The sequence below is a fragment of the Lissotriton vulgaris genome, chromosome 5 (assembly GCF_964263255.1).
Source record: "Lissotriton vulgaris chromosome 5, aLisVul1.2, whole genome shotgun sequence".
Lineage (NCBI taxonomy): Eukaryota > Metazoa > Chordata > Amphibia > Caudata > Salamandridae > Lissotriton > Lissotriton vulgaris.
In genome coordinates this window covers 165,580,984-165,604,650 of record NC_141693.1, presented here as the reverse complement: position 1 = coordinate 165,604,650, position 23,667 = coordinate 165,580,984, and the positions used below count along the sequence as shown (strand labels likewise).

The following is a 23,667-nucleotide window of genomic DNA, read 5'->3' as shown; positions in this document are numbered from 1 at the left end:
ACTGCCAGTCTGGGTAGAATTCTTACATTAGAGGAAGCTGCCAGCCTGGGTGTGATCATCCTCTCGTTCGAGGAGACTGGCAATCTTTGCGTTTATATTGTGCCATAATCGATTGCTGCTGGTCTGGTTGTGGACATCCTTCCATAGAAGCACGTTAGTGTTATGGACGTGGCCATTATTTATTTTTACTTTTTACTTTTTGAGTATTGAAGGATACTTTTGGCCATCTCAGAGCACTATGGAAACAGAGTGGGTGTAGTAATGGTGTAAAGGGGCACACTGCGTATGTTGAAAGACTGACTAACCCAACTCTTGTTTGGAGATGGGTTGGCATCAGTGACTGCTCATCACTGACATGATGATGTGAGACCAGGAGGAGGAAAAATGAACCTTGGTACCGGGAGTGGAAACGCACTAGAGTCTCCGTAGTGTCCACTGGTTAAGGGGCAGTGAGACCACCCTAGGAATATGGTAGGCAGATGATGTGTACATGCAGTGGTGGGTGCTGTGTACAGAACAAGGCACAGTTATTCCTAAGTGGGTGCGGAGAGGAAATAGGAAGTAAGTCTTCGGCCACATGTTTTCAAAGGTGCACGCTGCTAGTCCCCCTGGACCTGTGCCCCGCGACAGTGGCATCGCATCCCATGCAGACTGGCAGCATGCCATCCTTGTTGCCAGTGTCTTGGGGATATATAAACAAGATCAGGAGTCATGGTGAGTGCTCAGAATCACTTCTATTAGAAATTTTCCTGGTAGGTGTAAAGCAGCAAACAGCAGCAGCGACCCCAGTCGCAATCCCCCAATATCTACCAACTCTGGCAGCTGCCACTCTAGCGCCGGGCATCCCAGAACCCGATGGTGTTGATGGAGCAAAGACGTTAAGCCATGGGCAAAGTGGGCTTTGGCCCGGAGCCCCACCCTTTCAGGGAGGCCCCGTGATAGAGCCAGCTCTGTTCTGCAGACTCTTGCCCTGATGACATTTAATAATTCTTAAACAGATGGTTTAAAATGCCATTTTCCTTTTAATGTGGGTGATGTGTGAGAATCTATTACAGACATTTTGTAGAACAGTTTCTTTTAGATCAAAACACATATGGGAAATGGGGGGGTATCACAGAGATTATTTGCAGAAATGTACTGAGCTGCTGTTGTGTTACAACATTGAAAACACTCATCACTATCCCTGAATATTTGATGTAAACACATTAAAGAATTTGGACAGGTGTGCATTTGCACTGTCAGTGACCTTTCCATAAAGGGCATGAAAGAGCAGAAACGGTATCATGAATTCAAAACTGTTCAGAACAGGGGCCCCAAAAAAACGTTTGGCCCAGGGCCCCTAAAATCCATAAGATGTGCCTGGACCAGAGCGCATGCCTGACCAGAGCGTGGGGCAGACATACCAGACCCCGACAACTACCTAATTCAATTATACTCAATTTACTGCCCAGAAATGATTGCAGGCTGAGTTGGCCTTATTGGGATTCTAACTGAGATGGCCAATGCCAGCAATGAGCCAGTACATCCCTGAGTATTTTTACAAGTGTTCTATTGTATATTACTGTAAGTGCTTTATTTGGATAAAGGCACCCAAAGGGTGACAGCTCCTAGTCCAGGCCTGTGAGGTAAGCACTAATTTCCAGATGCGGTCTCTCACCTCGGGCTCTGCCCCGGCGCTTCCTCCTGCCCATTGTGGTGCTGTGTGACGTCGGGTGCAGCTGGTTGATCTCGATGGGTGTGTTTGTGCGGAAACTCTCCTTAAATTTCTCCATCAGCGTGTCCACGCTCTCCTGCGTGATCTCCGACGCTGCAAAATAACACGGGATTCAAGGTCAACAACAGGAAACAGAACTCACGCTTCTTTGCATTCTATAAATAGAAATAGACCTTTACTGCTCAGCAAAGCAAGGAGGCAGTCAGGGCTTTTGCAGTTCCATTGCTGCCCATAGATTTGACAATGTACCTCAATCTTGCTCCCACCTTAAATTCACATGTAACGCCTATAAATATACTCTCACTATCCAGGGGCATGAGAAATTGGGTTACTAGTTGAGTGGGTGAAGCCCTACTTAAGCAGCAACCACAATCCTTGTCAGGCTGAGGCACAAAAAAAACCCAAATAAACCTATGCTCAACACTCTAGTAGCTTGGCACAGAGCAGTCAAGTTTAACGTTGAGGCAATGTGCAAATTATTTATGCAGCACTTCAAACAGCAATAAAGTGAATATGCGACACAGGAAAAATCCCACACCAATTTAGAAAAATAGAGGACATTTTAATAAATGAGACAAGACCAAAACACATAAAAACAATCAGCGGAACTGGCAATATGCAATTTTAAAGATTTTAGTACAAATAACTCTGAAAAACTGTCCACACTGTGGATATCTGGCTGTAACGGACCGGGACAAAGTCACAGGCCAAGCTGACCACGATGGAGCATGAGTTGGCTATAGGGACCCTGTTAGGTGAACTGAACAAGGGTACCTTGAACCCTCATTGAGGAGCGTTGTGAGGTCCTGCGTCGAAGATGCGTTGCACAGCCGAGCTGATGTGTCGGTTCCAATGAGCTGCGAAGCTGAGATGCAGGTCCTGAGTCATCATAGAGGATCCTGTTGCGATGCAGTTCCTGCATCATCATAGAGGATCCCGTTGAAGAGGGCAAGTAATGTGAAGTTCTGCATCAAGGATGCATTGTGCACTCGAGGCGATGCGTCAGTTTTGAAGAGCTGTGAACCTGCAATGCGACATCCTGCACCGTCGTCGAGGTTACTGTCAACAAGATATTTGTGATGCCAGGGCTTTCGTCGGTGAAGCTTTGTACAGTGGTGGTTCCAATGTGGGCTGCACGGTCAAAGCAGAGTCCTTGCCCTGAGAGACTCCTCACAGCAGAGGGGATGCGTCGGTTCTGCTGGAGTTGGTGCTGCACAGCAGAGGAGATGAGTTGGTTCTGCTGCATCCTGAGATGGGGTGATAGAGCATGTTCAGGCCCTCTTACAAGAGTCCAAAACTGGGGTGGCACCACTTGACATGGTAGGACTCACAGACAGTAGAGTACAGGTGCTGGGTTCAAGGTTGTTGGACCCCTCTGTCCCAGAGGCTCTAGTAAGGAGGTCAGCCAACTAGCCCTTGGAGTCACTCTGGGGCATTGGGTTCAACAGGTGCAGGTCCAGTCCATCCCACTCTGACAAGAGGGAGGCAGGCGGCAGGTCAGCACAGCAGTCCTTCAGAAAAGCAGTCCAGCAGAGAGGCATTCCTTTCAGCTTCTTCCTGGCAGAGTGTCCGTAGGCCCAGAAGTGTACTGAAGAGTAGGTGCCTGGGCTCCAATAAATATACCTGAACATTCCTTTGAAATGGGAGAAGCTTCTGGAACTTTCAGTTTGAACTTCATAGGCTTCCTGCCTTTCCTGTTCTGGCTCCAAAGTAATTACAGGGAGACAGGACCCAGCCTTATTCAAATGTGAATAGGGCTGTGCCCAGCTCCACCATTTCATCCTGCCAGTGAAGACCCATCCAGACACATCTAAGCTGCCTAGTGTGTGTGACATGTAAATCTTAAAAGTACATGTCCAACTTCTGAAAATAAACTGTACCGTGCCCTCGAGGCTGTCCAGGGCCTACCCTAGAGGTGCCTTATATGTACTAAAAAGGAACCTTTGGGCCTAGCAAAAGGTTTATCTTTCCAGGTTAAAATGACAGCTTAAAGCTGCACATACAGGCAGCAATGGCAGACCCGAGACATGTTTAAAATTCTACTTAAGTGAGTGACACAATCAGTGCTGCAGGCCCAATAGTAGCATTTAATTTAGAGGACGTGGGCACAGGTAGTGCCACTTTACTAGGGACTTAAAAGTAAATTAAATATGTCAGATGCATATAAGCCAATTCTACCATGTTTTAAGGAGAGAGCAAATTCACTTTATCACTGGTTAGCAGTGGTAAAGTATGAAAGTGTGAAAATCCTACAAGCCAGCAAAAATAAAGTCAGCAAAACAGAAAGGTTGAAGGTATAAAGTTAGTGGGAAAAACATGCCAAGGATGCAAGGTCTAAAAATGGGTATGAAGATGTGTATGACGTATGTAATAGTATGCAATACACCAGTTACGCTGAATGCTATTCTTCCCCTGGAACGGTGTCCACACCTCTGCCAAAGTATCTCAATCCTGACCTGATGTACTGCATGCTGTCACTGGACCAAGACCACACATATCAAATAAAACGAAATCTCATTACTTAACTGCGACGCCATACACTATTCCAGTCCTCAAACACTGCACACACCTCTGACACAGTACATCAATCATGACCTGCTTCACTGCATGCTGTCCTGACATAACTCATAAATAACATTTCATTACTCGCTTGCAATACCACATACAACTGCATCCCTGAAAGTCTGCATGCAGCTTTGACAAAGTACATCAATCCTGACCCGCTGCACTTTTTTGCATGTTTTCCATACACAACTCACAAATAAAACTTGATTACTTAACTGCAACACCATGTGCAAATGCACCTCTTGAACTCTAGACACAGCTTTGGTAATGTACCACACAATCTGGACCTGCTGTGCTGCATGTTTTCCAGACATAACTCATACATAAATTGTCATTACTCAACTGTAATGACAAAGCACACACAGCCCTGGAAATCTACACACAGCTCTGCTAATGAGCCTCAATCCTGACCAGCAGCCCACCGTGCCATGGTAGACCTATTCATTCATCTTTGGTGGTTTGTCTCAGCATTGACCCACACTACCCCTTTATATTTTACTTCTCTTGATTCTGCTTGGTCATGCTTACTTGGGTTTCTTTTGTGACCCTCACACATCCTACTGGAGACATGCTCCATTGTGGGGTTTATCCTGGTCCCTATAAATCCATAAGGGTTCCACCATCTTCCAGGGAGGACTTACGCTAATTTAACTGACAGAGATCTAATTGTTAAAGATCAAAGTATCTGAATGTCACCCAAGTATCCATTTCTTATTGAGTTCCTTTGGTATGGTTAAAACACAAGAAAAAGCAGGTATTCTGAAAGGGATACAATGTCTCTACATCCTAATGTGTGTCAACATGTTTGAGCCCTCATGTTTAGGCCACTTAGGTACAGGGCTTTCATCAGAAACTATGCAGTCGCCCCTCTGTCTTAATTCTTTGTAGGTACTTAGTTGGCCTAGACCATATAAGTCAGGGTCTTATAAGACAAGGCATGACGTTCAACACTTAAAAAAACATGTATGCAGGCCTACTTCCCTGTTTACACTTGATTAGCATATATTAATGCCCTCAGTGGTATTTGATAACCCCCGATAGGATAGGCTAGGGGCACGCCCCTATAGTCATTCTCAATCCAAGTGTTCCATGCCTCTGATGTCACCCATGTAGTCTCCGCTCTGCACTGTTTGAATATAGTAGACAGGCAAGTAGACCTGTATACATGTATATATATATATGTATTTTGTTAAGTGTTGTATGCAATTTTTATTAGACTGCAACTGTCTATTTCTGACAAAAGTTGTGCCACTGAAAAGGAAGATTCACTCTCATCAGAAATGAATGCCAAGCGGGTACCATGTTGTTGGTCGGCTATGCATTATTTTTTTCCTTTCCAGAAGCCAACTCCAAAAATGGTTTCATTCATAAGGACTGCTGTCTTTTATTTTATTTTTTGGATAATCCACCAAACGCTAATCACTGATTCCTCAACCTCTAAATGCTGTGGAGGGATTGTTAGCATGAAGGGACAGTAAATCCCCAATTGATGGTTCTGCTGTCCAGCCAAGTGTTAAATGAATGCCTTAGATCAGTGGCTCTTAACCTTGTGACTTCACTGGACCTCCACATAATCATTACTGGAACCCTGGAACCCCTACTGAATCATTTTTAGAATCTAGGGACCACCCCTGAGTCATTATCCAATATGCTATGTTTCATTTTGAATAAAATACTTGAGTCTTTGATTAAAAACATGTGCCAATAAAAAGCAGTTGTCTTGTGTTAGAAAGTAGATGGTGGCTGCCTGATTAATTATATGTAAGTAAATTACAGCCAATGACCACAGGGCCACTCCAATCTGTACATTAAAAGCAGGGTTTGGTCGATCGGCTGTTGCTAAGTCATCCGGTGCCCTGATCATCCCCCAACTTTATTGCTGACTAATACTGGTGGTAACTGACCTTGACTGATTCTAGGCTCTGCTTAACCAGGACCAGGGCCAGTGCTATGCTGGAGAGGCACTTAGAATACAGTAAAAACACCTACATACACTAGGCTACACTATGGGTTAGGGTACACTTATGATTGGCATGACCTTCCCCTATAAGGCCCAATTACAATATAAGGCAGGGGGATTGAAACCACATTTAAACCCCCTATTTGGTCCATTTTTGTATGTACTTTGGGATTTTATGATGTCTTTTTTTGCAGTCTTTTTATGTATCTGTACTGTTATGGATACTTGGATATCAAAATAAACTTTGTTTCATTGATTGATTGAAACCCCTAGTATATAATATAATAGGGCATGGCAGTTTAGAGGCCAGTTGCCCTTTCTGCACTTGCATGTCACACTGCTAAAGCCTCAGGTCAGTTTAAAAGCAGTCCCGGGTTGCAGGGCTGCTATTAAAATGCAAATTGTACCCTGACTCGACTTTGGTGTTTGGGGCACTTAAAACTTGATAAACTTTAAGGTTTGTTCATAATAGGTACCGCCAGGGCCTCCCCTAGTTGTCTGCGGGGATGGGGGGTCAGATATTTAAAAGGAGGATCCTTATAAAATACGTTTTATATGCCCTGGGCTGAGTGAAATTGCACATTTCTCTTCCCACATTGTGATAAAGTGCTTCCCAAATTCGACATTTGTGCTAGGAACACTATGGAGTGAGGATATGCAATATTTTTACATATTCAGAACCCCTAAAGTCTGCCCTAGGTGTTCCAGAGGTGGGGGGCCTATAGAAATAGGCACGGTACTTATAAAATAAGTTTTTATAAGTTGTACAAATGGCCCATGTCATTTTTCCCATTGTAAATCCCTTGCCACATAGGTTAACATGGCAAGAGGTTACCAACAAATAATTCCAACTAGGAGAATAGTAAAAATACCATCCAAGGGCTTCCTAGAATGGTATTGATAAATCCAACAATATGGTAGTGTTGAATGTCTCCTAAAAACGTACAGACATGAAGTTATAAGACTTTCTTGACTGTAAGCCAAAATGCAGCCTTTCAGTGGTCTGTCCTGATTGGTCATAGTTAAGTGGATTAGCCTGGCTCCTTTGATGAGGTGATAAATAGCCCCTGGGGTTAGACAGCTCTTCTGTGAGAGCAGGGTTCTGCTACATAGGAATGCCAGAGAGAAGGGGAGGGTTCGTAAACAATATTCTTCAATTGAAGGAGACAGGCAGGAGGGGCAGTTTCATTACACCTCTACTCTTTGAACCCAGCCAGATGAGAGGATTAAGGAAGGACAGAGCAGACGCAAGGAGGGAGAGTCTATGGAGACTATGGAGTCTATGGAGATTAACCACCCTGGGGGTGTGTTTAGCCAGGTCCTCTCTCTCTGCTGGAAAATCAGCCATGATGAATTTTGGAGAAAAGTGTTGCCCTGTACCTCATTGGACAGGAGTGCCCTCCTTCTTGAACCAGAAAACTTGGAATACGTTTCTGAGAGGGGCAGAGCCTCTCAGATCTGCTACTTGAAACTTAATTAAACTGTTTTGTTTTGAACAAAATACTTGAGTCTTTGATTAAAAACATGTGCCAATAAGAAGCAGTTGTCTTGTTTTATAAAGTGGATGGAAGCTGCATGATTACTTATACGTAAGTAAATGACATCAAATGACCACAGAGCCACTCCAATTTGCACATTAAGAGCAGGGATTGTACAATGGGTTGTTGCTGGAAGTTTGATTTGCACCAACAAGGCCCTGCACTCTGACTGTCTGCAAAAACTGCACAATCTGGAACTACAGCCCTGTGGATCAAACCTGCTTCAAAACTCTCTGCAAGCTACAGGTTAACCAAGCTTATCTAGAACATCACCACCAAGAATCCTTAGCCTGGAGTACTACTGGTGGTTTTGTAAGAGTTTTGTCCAAGTTGATTGTGAGAATTGATGTCCCAAACTTTCAAGGACCATCTTGGAACTTCTGGACCATTGGACTAAGTTTTGGACACTTTGGCTCCCTCAAAGGAACTTCATGAAGAAGTTCCAGAAGTTTGGAGATGTAGGAGCAACTTTGCAAAAAAGCTCCATAAGTGGACTGACTCAACCAGGCCAGCCAAGCCGGCGACCCTCAACCGAGAGCAGGACTGCTGTCCAGGTTTGCCCCGCTGAAAAGCTGCAGAGGATTGACGTCCATATTTTGACGGGGAGTAATCTGAAACTCAAGCCGGTGAACCCTCACTGAATCCGGCCTGGTGAAGAGCAGAGCATTAAGGGACCCTGCAAGAAAAAGCTCCTTGTGAGTTTCTAAGTGCGAATGTCGGAGAGGTGACCGGGACCAACCGCAAGAGTCAAGCCGCCCACCTTCGCCCGCGAGCTGGTCTGAATCCCTGGTTCATCCCGCTAGAAAGCTCCGGAGGTCGGCTTTCCACAAGTTTGTGTGCAAGGCAAGCCGGCGAACCCTCACCGAATTCAGACTGGCTGAGAGCTTCGACAGACCCCAAGAAGAGAAGCTCCAGAAAAGTTTCTAATTCCAATGGTAAAAACTTTGACTAAGACCTACCGCAAGGGGTAGCCACATAGGGCTCCATTGCGGTCGGCCTGAAACTTTGACTATGTCCCGGTCTAGCGCGACCAGATGTCCCAATAGGGGTAAAGGTTTCTATGTGCTATATAGTGCTAAATCTTTAAAAATTCTATGTTGGATTTTGTTAATTCTGGTGTCATTTTAAAGATAAAAATATTTCCTACTTGGATTTTTATTGTGTATGGTGTCCTAATTATTTATGGAATTGGTGATTTTAAGTGCTTTACATTACCGTCTTTCAAGTTAAGCATGCCTGTTCAAAGCTAAGCCACCAAGGGTTAAGCATGGGAATCATTTTGTAAGCAGTGTACTGCGCCCTATATTGTGTTAGTGGTCGTATTGGTTTTATATTTACCACTACTAATAACCGACTGCCCAACATCGGTCCAACAAGGTTTCAAAATTATTGAAATCTTTGCCTGTACAAGGTTTAGAGCACACCGGGGCAGTTTGTCCCGTATGTCAAGAAATGGCGAGACAGCATATTTTACCTTTGTATGTGAGCTGTCATGAGACCCTTCAAAACAAGCCACTCATTCTCCTGAGTCCACTTTAGTCGTCAAACCAACCTTTCGTGTCGGCCGGAACTAAAACGTTCCTGTAAACCGCCTTAAACCATTACTGCACATTTACACCTCGTCAGGAGTATATGGGTGCATTAAAGTTTCGGCTGTTCTTGCCAGCACACTTTAAAAAGAGATTAGCACGTAATTCCAAAGAACTAAGTGGGCATATTATCAAGGACCGGTGTTAAAATTATCGCTGTTTTATCAGCAGGAAATTGCCGATAAAACGGCAATAATGGGCTTGATAATACGCTCCTGTTAATTCCCATAGAAGCCCATGTTCTGGTGTTAACATGGGCTACAGGCGTATTATCAAGCCCATTATCGCCGTTTTATCGGCAGTTTCCTGCCGATAAAACGGCGATAATTTTAACACCGGTCCTTGATAATATGCCCTAACGGCCCTCTGCATTTTCTCTTTCAGATTAATTGCAGTTAACTCTAGTTCATCAGGCCTAAACCCTGTTCAAAGGCGTCATTACAACATTCTAGTCAACAAGCCATGATTGAAGGTGATGTGGCTGTAAATAAAGTCACTGCGAGGCAGCAAGCCGGGGGGCTTTCCCGAGGCTAGCTGCTAACCAGCTGCCCGCTCCTTTGTATAAAACGCGCCCCCACCTTCTCCCCGTGGGATTGAACAGAAAAGCGCTAGGCTAATCTCATTCAAAACCTACCTCGTGACTTTTTACGCGACCTCCGTGGCCTTCAAACATATACTGATTTGTTTCATGAAAAAATAATAACCACATGAAAAAAACTAAAGGGATTTCATCAACAAAATGTCTTGTACAGAAAGAAGAGCACAGCTTCGTTTGACGCCTTGTAATTTCCACAAAAGGTCAGGCGAGGACATTCTTCCAAACACTACCTTACCCAGAATCTATTTTCATTAATCTCCCGTTTGATCCTAGTTGCCATGTCAACATTCTCCGTGCGCCACTATCTGCAGTACTTTTTCTAATTTCTTTGAAAGAACAAAAGAAGAACTGTGTGGATTTAGGCTCTGATTGAATCAAGTTGCTATTTATTGCACCTCATAAATACCAATGCAGCGGGGCTCACTATTTATATGAGGAGGTAAATAACCTCTATCATAAGTTTTTGTCAATATCATGCAGATTTTTGTGTTTCCACACTAAAATCCACATTGTGCGGTAAATACCCTTTACTTTTTCTCTGCAAATCTGGCTTGTTGAAATTCAAGGAGGGGTGAGATAGTGAATGCACCCAGTGAGTAATAGGTGCATTTAATAACATTCAACTCCTAATTTCGACCCACTCATATGCAAGTGTGAAGCATTGTATCCAAAGTTACTTACTTGCTGAATTCTCTTTTAGAGTTTCTGCTTTTCTCTTAACTGTATCAGCAGATAAGGCCTCAACTCTTCTAATCATTTGGATAAACTTCATGTAGGTGAAAATGTGTTTCTCTAAATCCTTGAAACTGAAGAGATGGGTCAGAAGTTAGCCTTGTTGCTTGCATGGGTGATACTTGTGCTTAGGTAGAAAGTTGGATTTCCAAATCCCCCTTCACTCTCCAGAGTAGCTTAGTTGAGTAGTTGAGATGTACAACATAGGAGGTGGTGTGGATGTTTCATCAGTAGTGTCTGGCATCTAAGGGGGAGGGGGAACTGGCGCGTGTGCAAAAAAATAAATTTAACGTTTTTTAAAAACGTACTGGTCGAACGCTACGTCCTCCGCTCTGGACCTCCATAGGAAATGTAAGCTGGAGCCTGAAGCTCCCTAGACCAATCAGGGCACTACTCATGCTGTGAGAGCAGCGCCCTTATTGGAGGGAGTGGCTTCACTTTGCACTCAACAGGGCCCTGGAGGCCTGCACTAATACTAACCCAGCTGTCTTAAATCAACTGGGTTACAGATGTTTAAAGTGTGCATGTGTGGCTGGCTGTCTCAAGACATCTGGCCAAAAAGACATGTGCACTTTAAACATAAGTGCATAGACAGAAGCTGCTGTCACTCAGCAGCGACCTCACCCTCATCCTGATGCTTGGCTCTGGCCGGGAATGAAAAATAAAATAGTAATTCATTACCTTTTTTTTTCATGGGATTTTAAGTGGGGGGATGGTCCTCCGCTCCAACAGAGGATCCGCCCCTGAGTTTAATTAGACATATTTGGTGTAGACTCACCAGTTATATGGCCATACAGTTCCACATTACGCTAAAGGAGTTGTGACTCTTGAATGCAAATTATTTTAAAGGAGAAGCACATTATGTAGCATAATATGTAATTAATGGTGCATTACAAGCTCATGCTTTAGCAATGACTACAAGTTTTTTTTTATTTTGACACACTTTGGTACAAAGGGGAACCTAACGGTATGGAAAATACACACGTTACTTAAGAAAGAGAACTACACACATTCAGAAGATTCCTTCCACACCAGCAATTCATCATATTGCTTTCCTCGGATGCATAAGTGGATCATTTTAATAGCAACATTTCTTCTTTCCATTAGAGTAACTTGGCATCTGTAAATAATATACATTTTTGCAGTCAACAAAAAGACAACCTAGTTGTACTGACTTTCTGCTATTAAAGATGTGTATTTTGTATTCTTTAAGTTGAGTTATACAACTTGTCTTCAGTGTCAGGTTCGTCTCAGTTCACACTGAAAGGCCTCTGGAAGCACCCTTTAACAAAACGAGACATCACAACAGACAGTGCTGTTTCTACATCTCAATTATAAAAGTGTCTAATTAGGTGGTATCAAAGGCTTCAAGACATCAGAAGTTGAACAATGTTTGAGATTCATCTAAAAGTTGAGTGCCAGCTTGAAATAACTGAAACTTAAGAGAGCTTTGTCTGTGATGTAAACACGAATTTGCATGAGCCATAAAACAAAACCTTGCCGAGACAAAGAAGAAGTCCTTCTTTAAATCCTGTTTTGATGACATTGACATTCAATGGGATTTGTTTTTCTTTTCTCTTGATGCAGACAAAAGCCATTCTCTAGAGTCAATTTGCGATATAAACACAACGTAGAATAGATTTTCAAACTTTGCTGACTGAATACAGCAACTGACAGGAGAAAACTTGTCAGAGCCTTCAGCTCAGTTGCACTCCATGTGCAGCCTTGTGGAAACCTTTGCATAGTGTGTGCTGCAAACATTTTTGCTTACATCTGAAATTATCCTTCAGAAAAGGAAAGAATGGATCAATTTGATCCTAGGAGAGTTCAGTACCATGGAGAGATCCACACGTGCTTTGAAATGTATTTAAATTTTCAGTGCTTAGGTTTTGCATGTTTATAATTGCTAGAAGACACAGATGTTAAGCCTGAGGGTACCCCATATCTCTCATTACTGAGCATCTCTCAGACATATACATGTCTTACATGGTTATTGTTAAAATACGGTTCTATTGAATAAAGTCCAAAACTAATTATATGAATGTCTTAGGTCCTGATTGTAACCTGGGTGAAGCAAATCTAATGCATGATTTTATACATTAATTTAGCACCACCGGATTATACATTGTTTGGTTTTTATCACCCGGGTTCATGAGGTGTGGGAGAACTAAACACAATTTTTCCAGCTGGACACAACAGCTGGAAAAATCAAATAAGACTTTGGCTGCAGTAGCAGCCAGTTCTTATTTCGATTCTTTTTATCTAATAAGGGGAAGCATGCAATGTTTCCTCTTATTAAAAAATAAACCTTATCCTTCCCTTCGTACAGCATCATGGGATCCTGTGCTAGAATAGTCAGAGAAAAAAGCTAAACTGGTATCTCTGTCACATAAGTTGCAGTTGACAAAAATCAGTGGCTTTATGTTGAATGGCATTGAAGTGGTTAAGATTAGAAACTCTCTGCTCTTTAGGAATGGAGGGTTTCATTAGTTTGGTTGTAATCATCATAAGAGCAGCATCCCTTGTTTCACAAGGAGGATGACATCCATGTTGAGATTAACCAGTCACAACTGGGCCACGCAAGGCGTTAAAACAAGTTTGAATCACAAGGACCAGCCAGAGTCTAGATAGCTGCACAGTCAGGCAAGCTCAGGGGGATCTCTAATGTGGTTTTGGGGCACTCATGCAAAAAGCATGTGTGGCAGCAACACTCAGTACCACACCATACTTAAGGTAAGTGACAAAAGCGAAAACTAGAAAGATGGGACCAAGTTCAGGCCCCCACTTAAATCGCAAATGTCAATTGTGGTACATGTTACTATGCTCCCCAGGCAGAATTATCGCTCCATGGGGACCCTTGCCTGCACTTTATCATCTTTTGTGTGGTTGGTCTCCACCATGCCGTAGGCTTCAGATTGCCGATTTGTTGAAATTTGTCAAATTAGACAGTCTTTAGCATGTAAACCAGGCTATCTATCAACTTAGACCACCTCTTAGATGAGCTTGTCCCTACTAGGAGAAGCGTGGCTCAATGGTTAGAGCGGCAGACCCTGATGCAGAGGTATAGCCAGAGGTATAGCCCGGGACCAGGGTTCAATTCCGGGTCTCGGGCTCAAAATTACACGGACCTGATAATTCTCACCTCGGTGCCTATTCTAATCATAGAGTCCCACTCTGCGACTCTGGGCAATAGCTTGCTTAATCTCCACAACGGCCCCCACAACGCTAACGATGCCTGGCCTTCACCCTGGGGGTGCCCAGGAGTGGACGCCTTACAGGGAAAGCCAGGACGGGTTCCACAGCGGTATTCGTACAAGCGCCTTGAGACCCTTGCGGGTGAGTAGTGCGCTATACAAGTATCAATTTACTAACTATAAGGTTTTGCACTCAAAGAAACCAAAGTCGGATGGGGTGGCGGGCGGTGGAGCAGCTGTTATCATGCACTGCTCCCCGGAGACCATCAATCTCCAAGTATTATCTATTGCTGACCATAAATCTCTATTTTTCATGTAAAATGAACAATCGTATGTCATTCTTGTTGCTCATACACTACTTTCCTAGCTCTCCCCTTAATAAATGATCATACTATAAGTCTCCGAGCAGCAACAAAAAATTAAAAATTACCATGTTATACCTGAGACCTGGAGGAGGGTAGAAATAGTCCCAATGTATAAAAAGGGGATAAGTGTGATCCTTCCAACTAAAAACCTATTAGCTTGATTGATAATGCCCAACAAATCTTTATTAAACAACTTCTGGTGAAACGCAAATCTGGATGGATGATAACCAAATACTGCCCAATTTACAAGCCGAATGTAGGACATCCACGAGCACTACAGATCAGGTACTGCAGTTTCCTTTGACTCTATGGAAAACCATTTCTATAAATAATGGTCACCTGCACTTGGTGTTTGGGGATTTAAATTATGCTTTTGACTTGATCCCACAGGAAAAGCTGTGGTTCACACTGAAGGAGTTGGTGATGTCACTAGAGCTGTTGTCCCTGCTAATACGCCTTCATAGTGGAAATTAAGCACAAGTAAGAAGGGGGAAAGGAGGGCAAACAAGCAGGCCATATAGATATACAGGAGTGTGTTGTAGCCCCAACCCTGTTTACACTCTACATAAATTGCTTAATTAGTACCCTATATGTTTGCAGAGGGGCCCGAGGTTAGCAAACAAGCACATTCCAGCCCTTGAATTAGCCGACAATACCCTGTTAATCTCCAAAACATGTATGGGATTACAGAGCATTTTAGATCAATTTTCAGATTTATGCTCTAGGTTTGGCTGAGAATGAAATGTTTCTAAAACAAAGTTCATGGTACTTAGGCCCCACAAGACCTTTAGGGGGAAAGTAAGGCTGGGATCTGCCAACCTGGAACAGGTCAAGGAATTGGACTATTTAGGCGTGAGATTGTCAAGAAATCTAACGTGGGCACCCCAAATTTTGAATAGCCAAATATCATTACAGCCTGTTGAAGCCACAATCAGGAGGAAGCTAAACAAGTCTAATTTCCATCCAATATCCCCAGTCCTTGAAATCTATTGTGCCAAAGGAATGGGTCCCTTTATGGGGCCGGACTTAGGGAATAAAATAAAATCAAGGGCCTAGATATAACTGAGACAGATTTATACAATCCCCTTTGGCCTTGTCCAGAAGTGCCGCACTTACCCCCTTGCATTTAGATCTAGGGCTGAGGAATATCGTATATATTGCAGCCCTGTATCCTCTGCTATATTGGTTAAAGCTTTGGTCTGGTACATTGCAGATCCTGGTGAAACAGGCCGTTGCACAAATCAAGAGATGGATTAACAATTAGTAATACCCTGGCTAAAACATATTAAAACCTGGATATATGAACTAGGTATGCAAGACATGTAGGACAAACCAGAGAACCCTAGCAAGGGGATGGCATTGAAACTAAAGGATAGATATTGGGTATATATCCAGGATAGATGGATATTCTCAGTCGCATATGGCACTTTAACAGGGCATTTTATGTATGTGAAATGTGATGGCACAGTGAACAGACTCCGGACAGCCACGCAGGTCACAAGGACGCCATCCGCAACCACCATCACCTCATCAGGGAGGCCAATAGGACCTCCTTCATAGACCGCCTCGACAACAACGCACACAATAGCAAGGAGCTCTTCAACATTGTGAAGGAACTCTCCAACCTCAGCTCCAACACCAACGACATCCCGCCGTCGCAAGCCTTGTGTGACTCCCTCGCCACCTTCTTCCACCGCAAGATAGCAGACATCCACGACAGCTTTAACACCCAGATAGCCCCAACATACAGAAACACAACAGACCCTCCACACACCACCGATCACGACCCCCTGCTAGCCTGGGCCAGCATGAGCATCGGTGACACCATCAAGACCATGCGCACAATCCACTCCGGCTCTCCGTCAGACCCCTTCCCGCACCACGTCTTCAACAGAGCAAGCAGCTCCATCGCACCCCACCTGCGCAACGTCATCAATCTCTCCCTTGAGACCACGACCTTCCCAGCAATCTGGAAACACGCAGAGATGAACGCCCTACTCAAAAAACCTAAGGCAGACCCAAGACACCTCAAGAACATCAGGCCCATCTTTCTGCTCCCCTTCCCAGCCAAGGTCATCAAGAAAAACGTCAACAGACAGCTAACCCGATACCTTGAAGAAAACAGAATCCTGGACCCTTCCCAGTCAGGGTTCCGCAGCAACCACAGCACTGAGACTGCCGGATGTATGACATTACAACGCATACTTTTACCACGCATGCCTTTACAAGGCGGTTTTTACAACGCATGCCTTTACAATGCATAGCGCTTTGGCTGCTGGATAGTGAAAAGTTTAATTTACTATTCCAAATCCAGTCCCCGTGGACACTAGGGAAGGTGTTGGATAGTGAATTAAACTTATTCCCTATCCTAGAGCGCCCCCCAGCGCAATGCGTTGTAATGGTTTGCGTTGTAATGACTGCGTTGTAATGGTAGTGCGTTGTAAAAGTTTCGTTGTAAAGGTTGTATAACAGACTGCCCTTATCACCCCCACCGACAACATCAGGACCCTGCTGGACAATGGCGAGACCGCAGCATTCATTCTCTTAGACCTCTCTTCCACCTTCGACAACGTCTGCCACCACACACTACGCGCACGCCTCCACGCCGCAGGGTTTCGAGAAAAGGCTCTGGATTGGACCACCTCCTTCCTCTCGGCCAGAACCCAGAGCGTCCGCATCCGCCCATTCCGTTCCAAAGCCTCCGAGATCATCTGCGGCATACCCCAGGGATCCTCCCTCAGCCTGACGCTGTTCAACATTTACATGACCCCGCTCGCACATGTAGCCCGACAGTACGACCTCAACATAATCTCCTACACCGAAGACACTCAGCTGATCCTCTCCCTCACCAAGGACCCCATCACTGCCAAAGCCAACCTTCACGAAGGAATGTAGGCTGTCGCCGACTGGATGAAGAACAGCCGTCTGAAGCTGAACTCGGACACGATGGAGGTCCTCATCCTTGGCTGCAGCCCTTCAGCCTGGGACGGCGTCTGGTGGCCGACGGCACTGGGGGCAGCCCTGACACCCACCTACCACGCACGGAACCTGGGAATCATCCTCGACTCAACGCTCTCAATGACAACGCAAGTCAACGCCATCTCCTCCTCCTGCTTCAACACCCTCTGCATGCTCTACAAGATCTACATATGGATCTCCACAGCCACAAGAAAGACAGTCACCCAGGCCCTCGTCAGCAGCAGACTCGACTACGGAAATGCCCTCTACGCAAAAGCACGACCAAGCTCATCAAACGACAACAGCGCATCCAAAACTCCCTGCTAATATGCCTTCATAGCTGAAATTAAGCACAAGTAAGAAGGGGTAAAGGAGGGCAAACTAACAGGCCATATAGATATACAGGGGGTGATACAGGGGTGTGTTGTAGCCCCAACCCTGTTTACACTCTACATAAATTGCTTAATTAATACCCTATATGTTTGCAGAGGGGATTGCCCGAGGTTAGCAAACAAGCACATTCCAGCCCTTGTATTATCCGACAATACCCTGATATGTATGGGATTACAGAGCATTTTAGATCAATTTTCAGATTTATGCTCTAGGTTTGGCTGAGCATGAAATGTTTCTAAAACAAAGTTCATGGTACTTTGGCCCCACAAGACCTTTAGGGGGGAAGTAAGGCTGGGATCTGCAAACCTGGAACAGGTCAAGGAATTGGACTATTCAGGCGTGAGATTGTCAAGTAATATAACGTGGGCACCCCAAATTTTGAATAGCCAAATATCATTACAGCCTGTTGAAGCCACAATCAGGAGGAAGCTGAACAAGTCTAATTTCCATCCAATATCCCCAGTCCTTGAAATATATTGTGCCAAAGGAATGGGTCCCTTTATGGGGCTGGATTTAGGGAATAAAATAAAATCAAGGGCCTAGATCTAACTGAGAACAGATTTGTACAATCCCCTTTGGCCTTTTCCAGAAGTGCCGCACTTACCCCCTTGCATTTAGATCTAGGGCTGAGGAATATCGCATATATTGCAGCCCTGTATCCTCTGCTATATTGGTTAAAGCTTTGGTCTGGTACATTGCAGATCCCGGTGAAACAGGCTGTTGCACAAATCAAGAGATGGATTAACAATTAGTAATACCCTGGCTAAAACATATAAAAATCTGGATATATGAACTAGGTAAGCAAGACATGTAGGACAAACCAGAGAACCCTAGCAAGGGGCTGGCATTGAAACTAAAGGATAGATATTGGGTATATATCCAGGATAGATGGATATTCTCAGTCGCATATGGCACTTTAACAGGGCATTTTATGTATGTGAAATGTGATGGCACAGTGAACTGACTCCGGACAGCCACGCAGGTCACAAGGACGCCATCCGCAACCACCATCACCTAATCAGGGAGGCCAAGAGGACCTCCTTCATAGACTGCCTCGACAACAACGCACACAATAGCAAGGATCTCTTCAACATTGTGAAGGAACTCTCCAACCTCAGCTCCAACACCAACGACATCCCACCGTCACAAGCCTTGTGTGACTCCCTCACCACCTTCTTCCACCGCAAGATAGCAGACATCCACGACAGCTTCAACACCCAGATAGCCCCAACATACAGAAACACAACAGACCCTCCACACACCACCGACCACGACCCCCTGCTAGCCTGGGCCAGCATGAGCATCGATGACACCATCAAGACCATGCGCACAATCCACTCCGGCTCTCCTTCAGACCCCTTCCCGCACCACGTCTTCAACAGAGCAAGCAGCTCCATCGCACCCCACCTGCGCAACGTCATCAATCTCTCCCTTGAGACCACGACCTTCCCAGCAATCTGGAAACACGCCGAGATGAACGCCCTACTCAAAAAACCTAAGGCAGACCCAAGACACCTCAAGAACACCAGGCCCATCTTTCTGCTCCCCTTCCCAGCCAAGGTCATCAAGAAAACCGTCAACAGACAGCTAACCCGATACCTTGAAGAAAACAGAATCCTGGACCCTTCCCAGTCAGGGTTCCGCAGCAACCACAGCACTGAGACTGCCGGATGTATGACATTACAACGCATACTTTTACCACGCATGCCTTTACAAGGCGGTTTTTACAACGCATGCCTTTACAATGCAGAGCGCTTTGGTTGCTGGATAGTGAAAAGTTTAATTTACTATTCCAAATCCAGTCCCCGTGGACACTAGGGAAGGTGTTGGATAGTGAATTAAACGTATTCCCTATCCTAGAGCGCCCCCCAGCGCAATGCGTTGTAATGGTTTGCGTTGTAATGACTGCGTTGTAATGGTAGTGCGTTGTAAAAGTTTCGTTGTAAAGGTTGTATACCAGACTGCCCTTATCACCCCCACCGACAACATCAGGACCCTGCTGGACAATGGCGAGACCGCAGCATTCATTCTCTTAGACCTCTCTGCCACCTTCGACAACGTCTGCCACCACACACTACGCGCACGTCTCCACGCCGCAGGGTTTCGAGACAAGGCTCTGGATTGGACCACCTCCTTCCTCTTGGCCAGAACCCAGAGCGTCCGCATCCGCCCATTCCGTTCCAAAGCCTCCGAGATCATCTGCGGCATACCCCAGGGATCCTCCCTCAGCCTGACGCTGTTCAACATTTACATGACCCCGCTCGCACATGTAGCCCGACAGTACGACCTCAACATAATCTCCTACACCGAAGACACTCAGCTGATCCTCTCCCTCACCAAGGACCCCATCACTGCCAAAGCCAACCTTCACGAAGGAATGTAGGCTGTCGCCGACTGGATGAAGAACAGCCGTCTGAAGCTGAACTCGGACACGATGGAGGTCCTCATCCTTGGCTGCAGCCCTTCAGCCTGGGACGGCGTCTGGTGGCCGACGGCACTGGGGGCAGCCCTGACACCCACCTACCACGCACGGAACCTGGGAATCATCCTCGACTCAACGCTCTCAATGACAACGCAAGTCAACGCCATCTCCTCCTCCTGCTTCAACACCCTCTGCATGCTCTACAAGATCTACATATGGATCTCCACAGCCACAAGAAAGACAGTCACCCAGGCCCTCGTCAGCAGCAGACTCGACTACGGAAATGCCCTCTACGCAAAAGCACGACCAAGCTCATCAAACGACAACAGCGCATCCAAAACTCCCTGCTAATATGCCTTCATAGCTGAAATTAAGCACAAGTAAGAAGGGGTAAAGGAGGGCAAACTAACAGGCCATATAGATATACAGGGGGTGATACAGGGGTGTGTTGTAGCCCCAACCCTGTTTACACTCTACATAAATTGCTTAATTAATACCCTATATGTTTGCAGAGGGGATTGCCCGAGGTTAGCAAACAAGCACATTCCAGCCCTTGTATTATCCGACAATACCCTGTTAATCTCCAAAATATGTATGGGATTACAGAGCATTTTAGATCAATTTTCAGATTTATGCTCTAGGTTTGGCTGAGCATGAAATGTTTCTAAAACAAAGTTCATGGTACTTTGGCCCCACAAGACCTTTAGGGGGGAAGTAAGGCTGGGATCTGCAAACCTGGAACAGGTCAAGGAATTGGACTATTCAGGCGTGAGATTGTCAAGTAATATAACGTGGGCACCCCAAATTTTGAATAGCCAAATATCATTACAGCCTGTTGAAGCCACAATCAGGAGGAAGCTGAACAAGTCTAATTTCCATCCAATATCCCCAGTCCTTGAAATATATTGTGCCAAAGGAATGGGTCCCTTTATGGGGCTGGATTTAGGGAATAAAATAAAATCAAGGGCCTAGATCTAACTGAGAACAGATTTGTACAATCCCCTTTGGCCTTGTCCAGAAGTGCCGCACTTACCCCCTTGCATTTAGATCTAGGGCTGAGGAATATCGCATATATTGCAGCCCTGTATCCTCTGCTATATTGGTTAAAGCTTTGGTCTGGTACATTGCAGATCCCGGTGAAACAGGCTGTTGCACAAATCAAGAGATGGATTAACAATTAGTAATACCCTGGCTAAAACATATAAAAATCTGGATATATGAACTAGGTAAGCAAGACATGTAGGACAAACCAGAGAACCCTAGCAAGGGGCTGGCATTGAAACTAAAGGATAGATATTGGGTATATATCCAGGATAGATGGATATTCTCAGTCGCATATGGCACTTTAACAGGGCATTTTATGTATGTGAAATGTGATGGCACAGTGAACTGACTCCGGACAACCACGCAGGTCACAAGGACGCCATCCGCAACCACCATCACCTAATCAGGGAGGCCAAGAGGACCTCCTTCATAGACTGCCTCGACAACAACGCACACAATAGCAAGGATCTCTTCAACATTGTGAAGGAACTCTCCAACCTCAGCTCCAACACCAACGACATCCCACCGTCACAAGCCTTGTGTGACTCCCTCACCACCTACTTCCACCGCAAGATAGCAGACATCCACGTTTGCGTTGTAATGACTGCGTTGTAATGGTAGTGCGTTGTAAAAGTTTCGTTGTAAAGGTTGTATACCAGACTGCCCTTATCACCCTCACCGACAACATCAGGACCCTGCTGGACAATGGCGAGACCGCAGCATTCATTCTCTTAGACCTCTCTGCCACCTTCGACAACGTCTGCCACCACACACTACGCGCACGCCTCCACGCCGCAGGGTTTCGAGACAAGGCTCTGGATTGGACCACCTCCTTCCTCTCGGCCAGAACCCAGAGCGTCTGCATCCGCCCATTCCGTTCCAAAGCCTACGAGATCATCTGCGGCATAGCCCAGGGATCCTCCCTCAGCCTGACGCTGTTCAACATTTACATGACCCCGCTCGCACATGTAGCCCGACAGTACGACCTCAACATAATCTCCTACACCGAAGACACTCAGCTGATCCTCTCCCTCACCAAGGACCCCATCACTGCCAAAGCCAACCTTCACGAAGGAATGTAGGCTGTCGCCGACTGGATGAAGAACAGCCGTCTGAAGCTGAACTCGGACACGATGGAGGTCCTCATCCTTGGCTGCAGCCCTTCAGCCTGGGACGACGTCTGGTGGCCGATGGCACTGGGTCAGCCCTGACACCCACTTACCACGCACGGAACCTGGGAATCATCCTCGACTCAACGCTCTCAATGACAACGCAAGTCAACGCCATCTCCTCCTCCTGCTTCAACACCCTCTGCATGCTCTACAAGATCTACATATGGATCTCCACAGCCACAAGAAAGACAGTCACCCAGGCCCTCGTCAGCAGCAGACTCGACTACGGAAATGCCCTCTACGCAAGAGCACGACCAAGCTCATCAACCGACAACAGCGCATCCAAAACTCATCGGCACGACTGATCCTCGACGCACTACGCCACAGCCACATCACCCCCACCTGAGAAACCTGCACTGGCTCCCCGTCAACAAGAGGATATCCTTCAAGCTCCTCACCCACGCACACAAGGCACTCCACAAAACCGGCACAGCCTACCTCAACAGATGGCTCTCCTACTACATCCCCAACCACCAGCTAAGCTCCTCCGACCTCCCACTCGCCACCGTCCCACACATCCATAAAACAACCACTGGTGGGAGATCCTTCTCCCACCTCGCCGCCAAGACAAGGAACACACTCCCACTGAGCCTACGACAGACCCAAGACCTGCTGACCTTCAGAAGGATACTCAAGACCTGGTTGTTCGATCAGTAGGCCCCCCCCCCCCCCCAGTGCCTTGAGACCCTCGCGGGTATGTAGTGCGCTTTACAAATGATTGATTGATTGATAGAGCGCCATGTTATTCAGAAATTTGTTAGGGTGCATTATATTCCCAAGTAGTCAGCACTCGCATATTTAGAGGACTGTATTAACAAATGTGTGATTCTTCGAAATGTAGAACTAATCGAGTGTATTGCAAAATATAGAAGTGTGCTCATGACATTCAAGAGTTAATGTAGTGCTTATACCGACAATATCTTAGTAGTGCAGTGATTAATACTTTGTGTGTAAAGTGTGTATTAGGTTTGAACGTGCCATAGTAGAGTTGCACGTGTAGTTTGCCACTAAAGAAGAAGTAGCGTTTTTACATGAGAGAGTAATGTTTAGAAATGCAATTAAATAATGCTTAGGCTGATTTAAATGTAGAGCTTTCGAATTATTAAACACAATGCTTATGTTGTTGTATTAGAAATGCATTTAAACGTGTGAAGGCCTGAGTCATGGAAAAGCCAGCAGAGGCCTAGCTGAATTTTCTTAGTTTAGCTGAACATGCAGTTTGAAAAGAACTATTCTCCTTTGGAAAAGGCTCCTTTTCACAGTCGCATTCAATCTGTAACTTGGAACGTGTGCAAGGTTGTTTTCTCACATGCTTCTGTTGCAGGTGCAAGGACGAAGCTTGTTAAGTAGAATGGTCCATTGTATTAGGAGTTAGGTTGGTAGGAGTGAGAACAAAGGGAGTTTACTGGAATGCATGATTGAA

General features: G+C 45.4%; 1 protein-coding gene across 2 annotated transcripts in view; it reads right to left on the bottom strand.

Moving 5' to 3' along the window:
- Positions 1-23,667, bottom strand: part of ASTN2 (astrotactin 2) — a 2,581,355-nt gene that overhangs the window by 1,846,539 nt on the left and 711,149 nt on the right. For both annotated transcript variants that reach the window (XM_086921093.1, XM_086921094.1), the window contains exon 4: positions 1,658-1,807. In XM_086921093.1, coding sequence (XP_086777219.1) covers positions 1,658-1,807 — 150 coding nt within the window. The remainder of the gene's footprint in view (positions 1-1,657; positions 1,808-23,667) is intronic.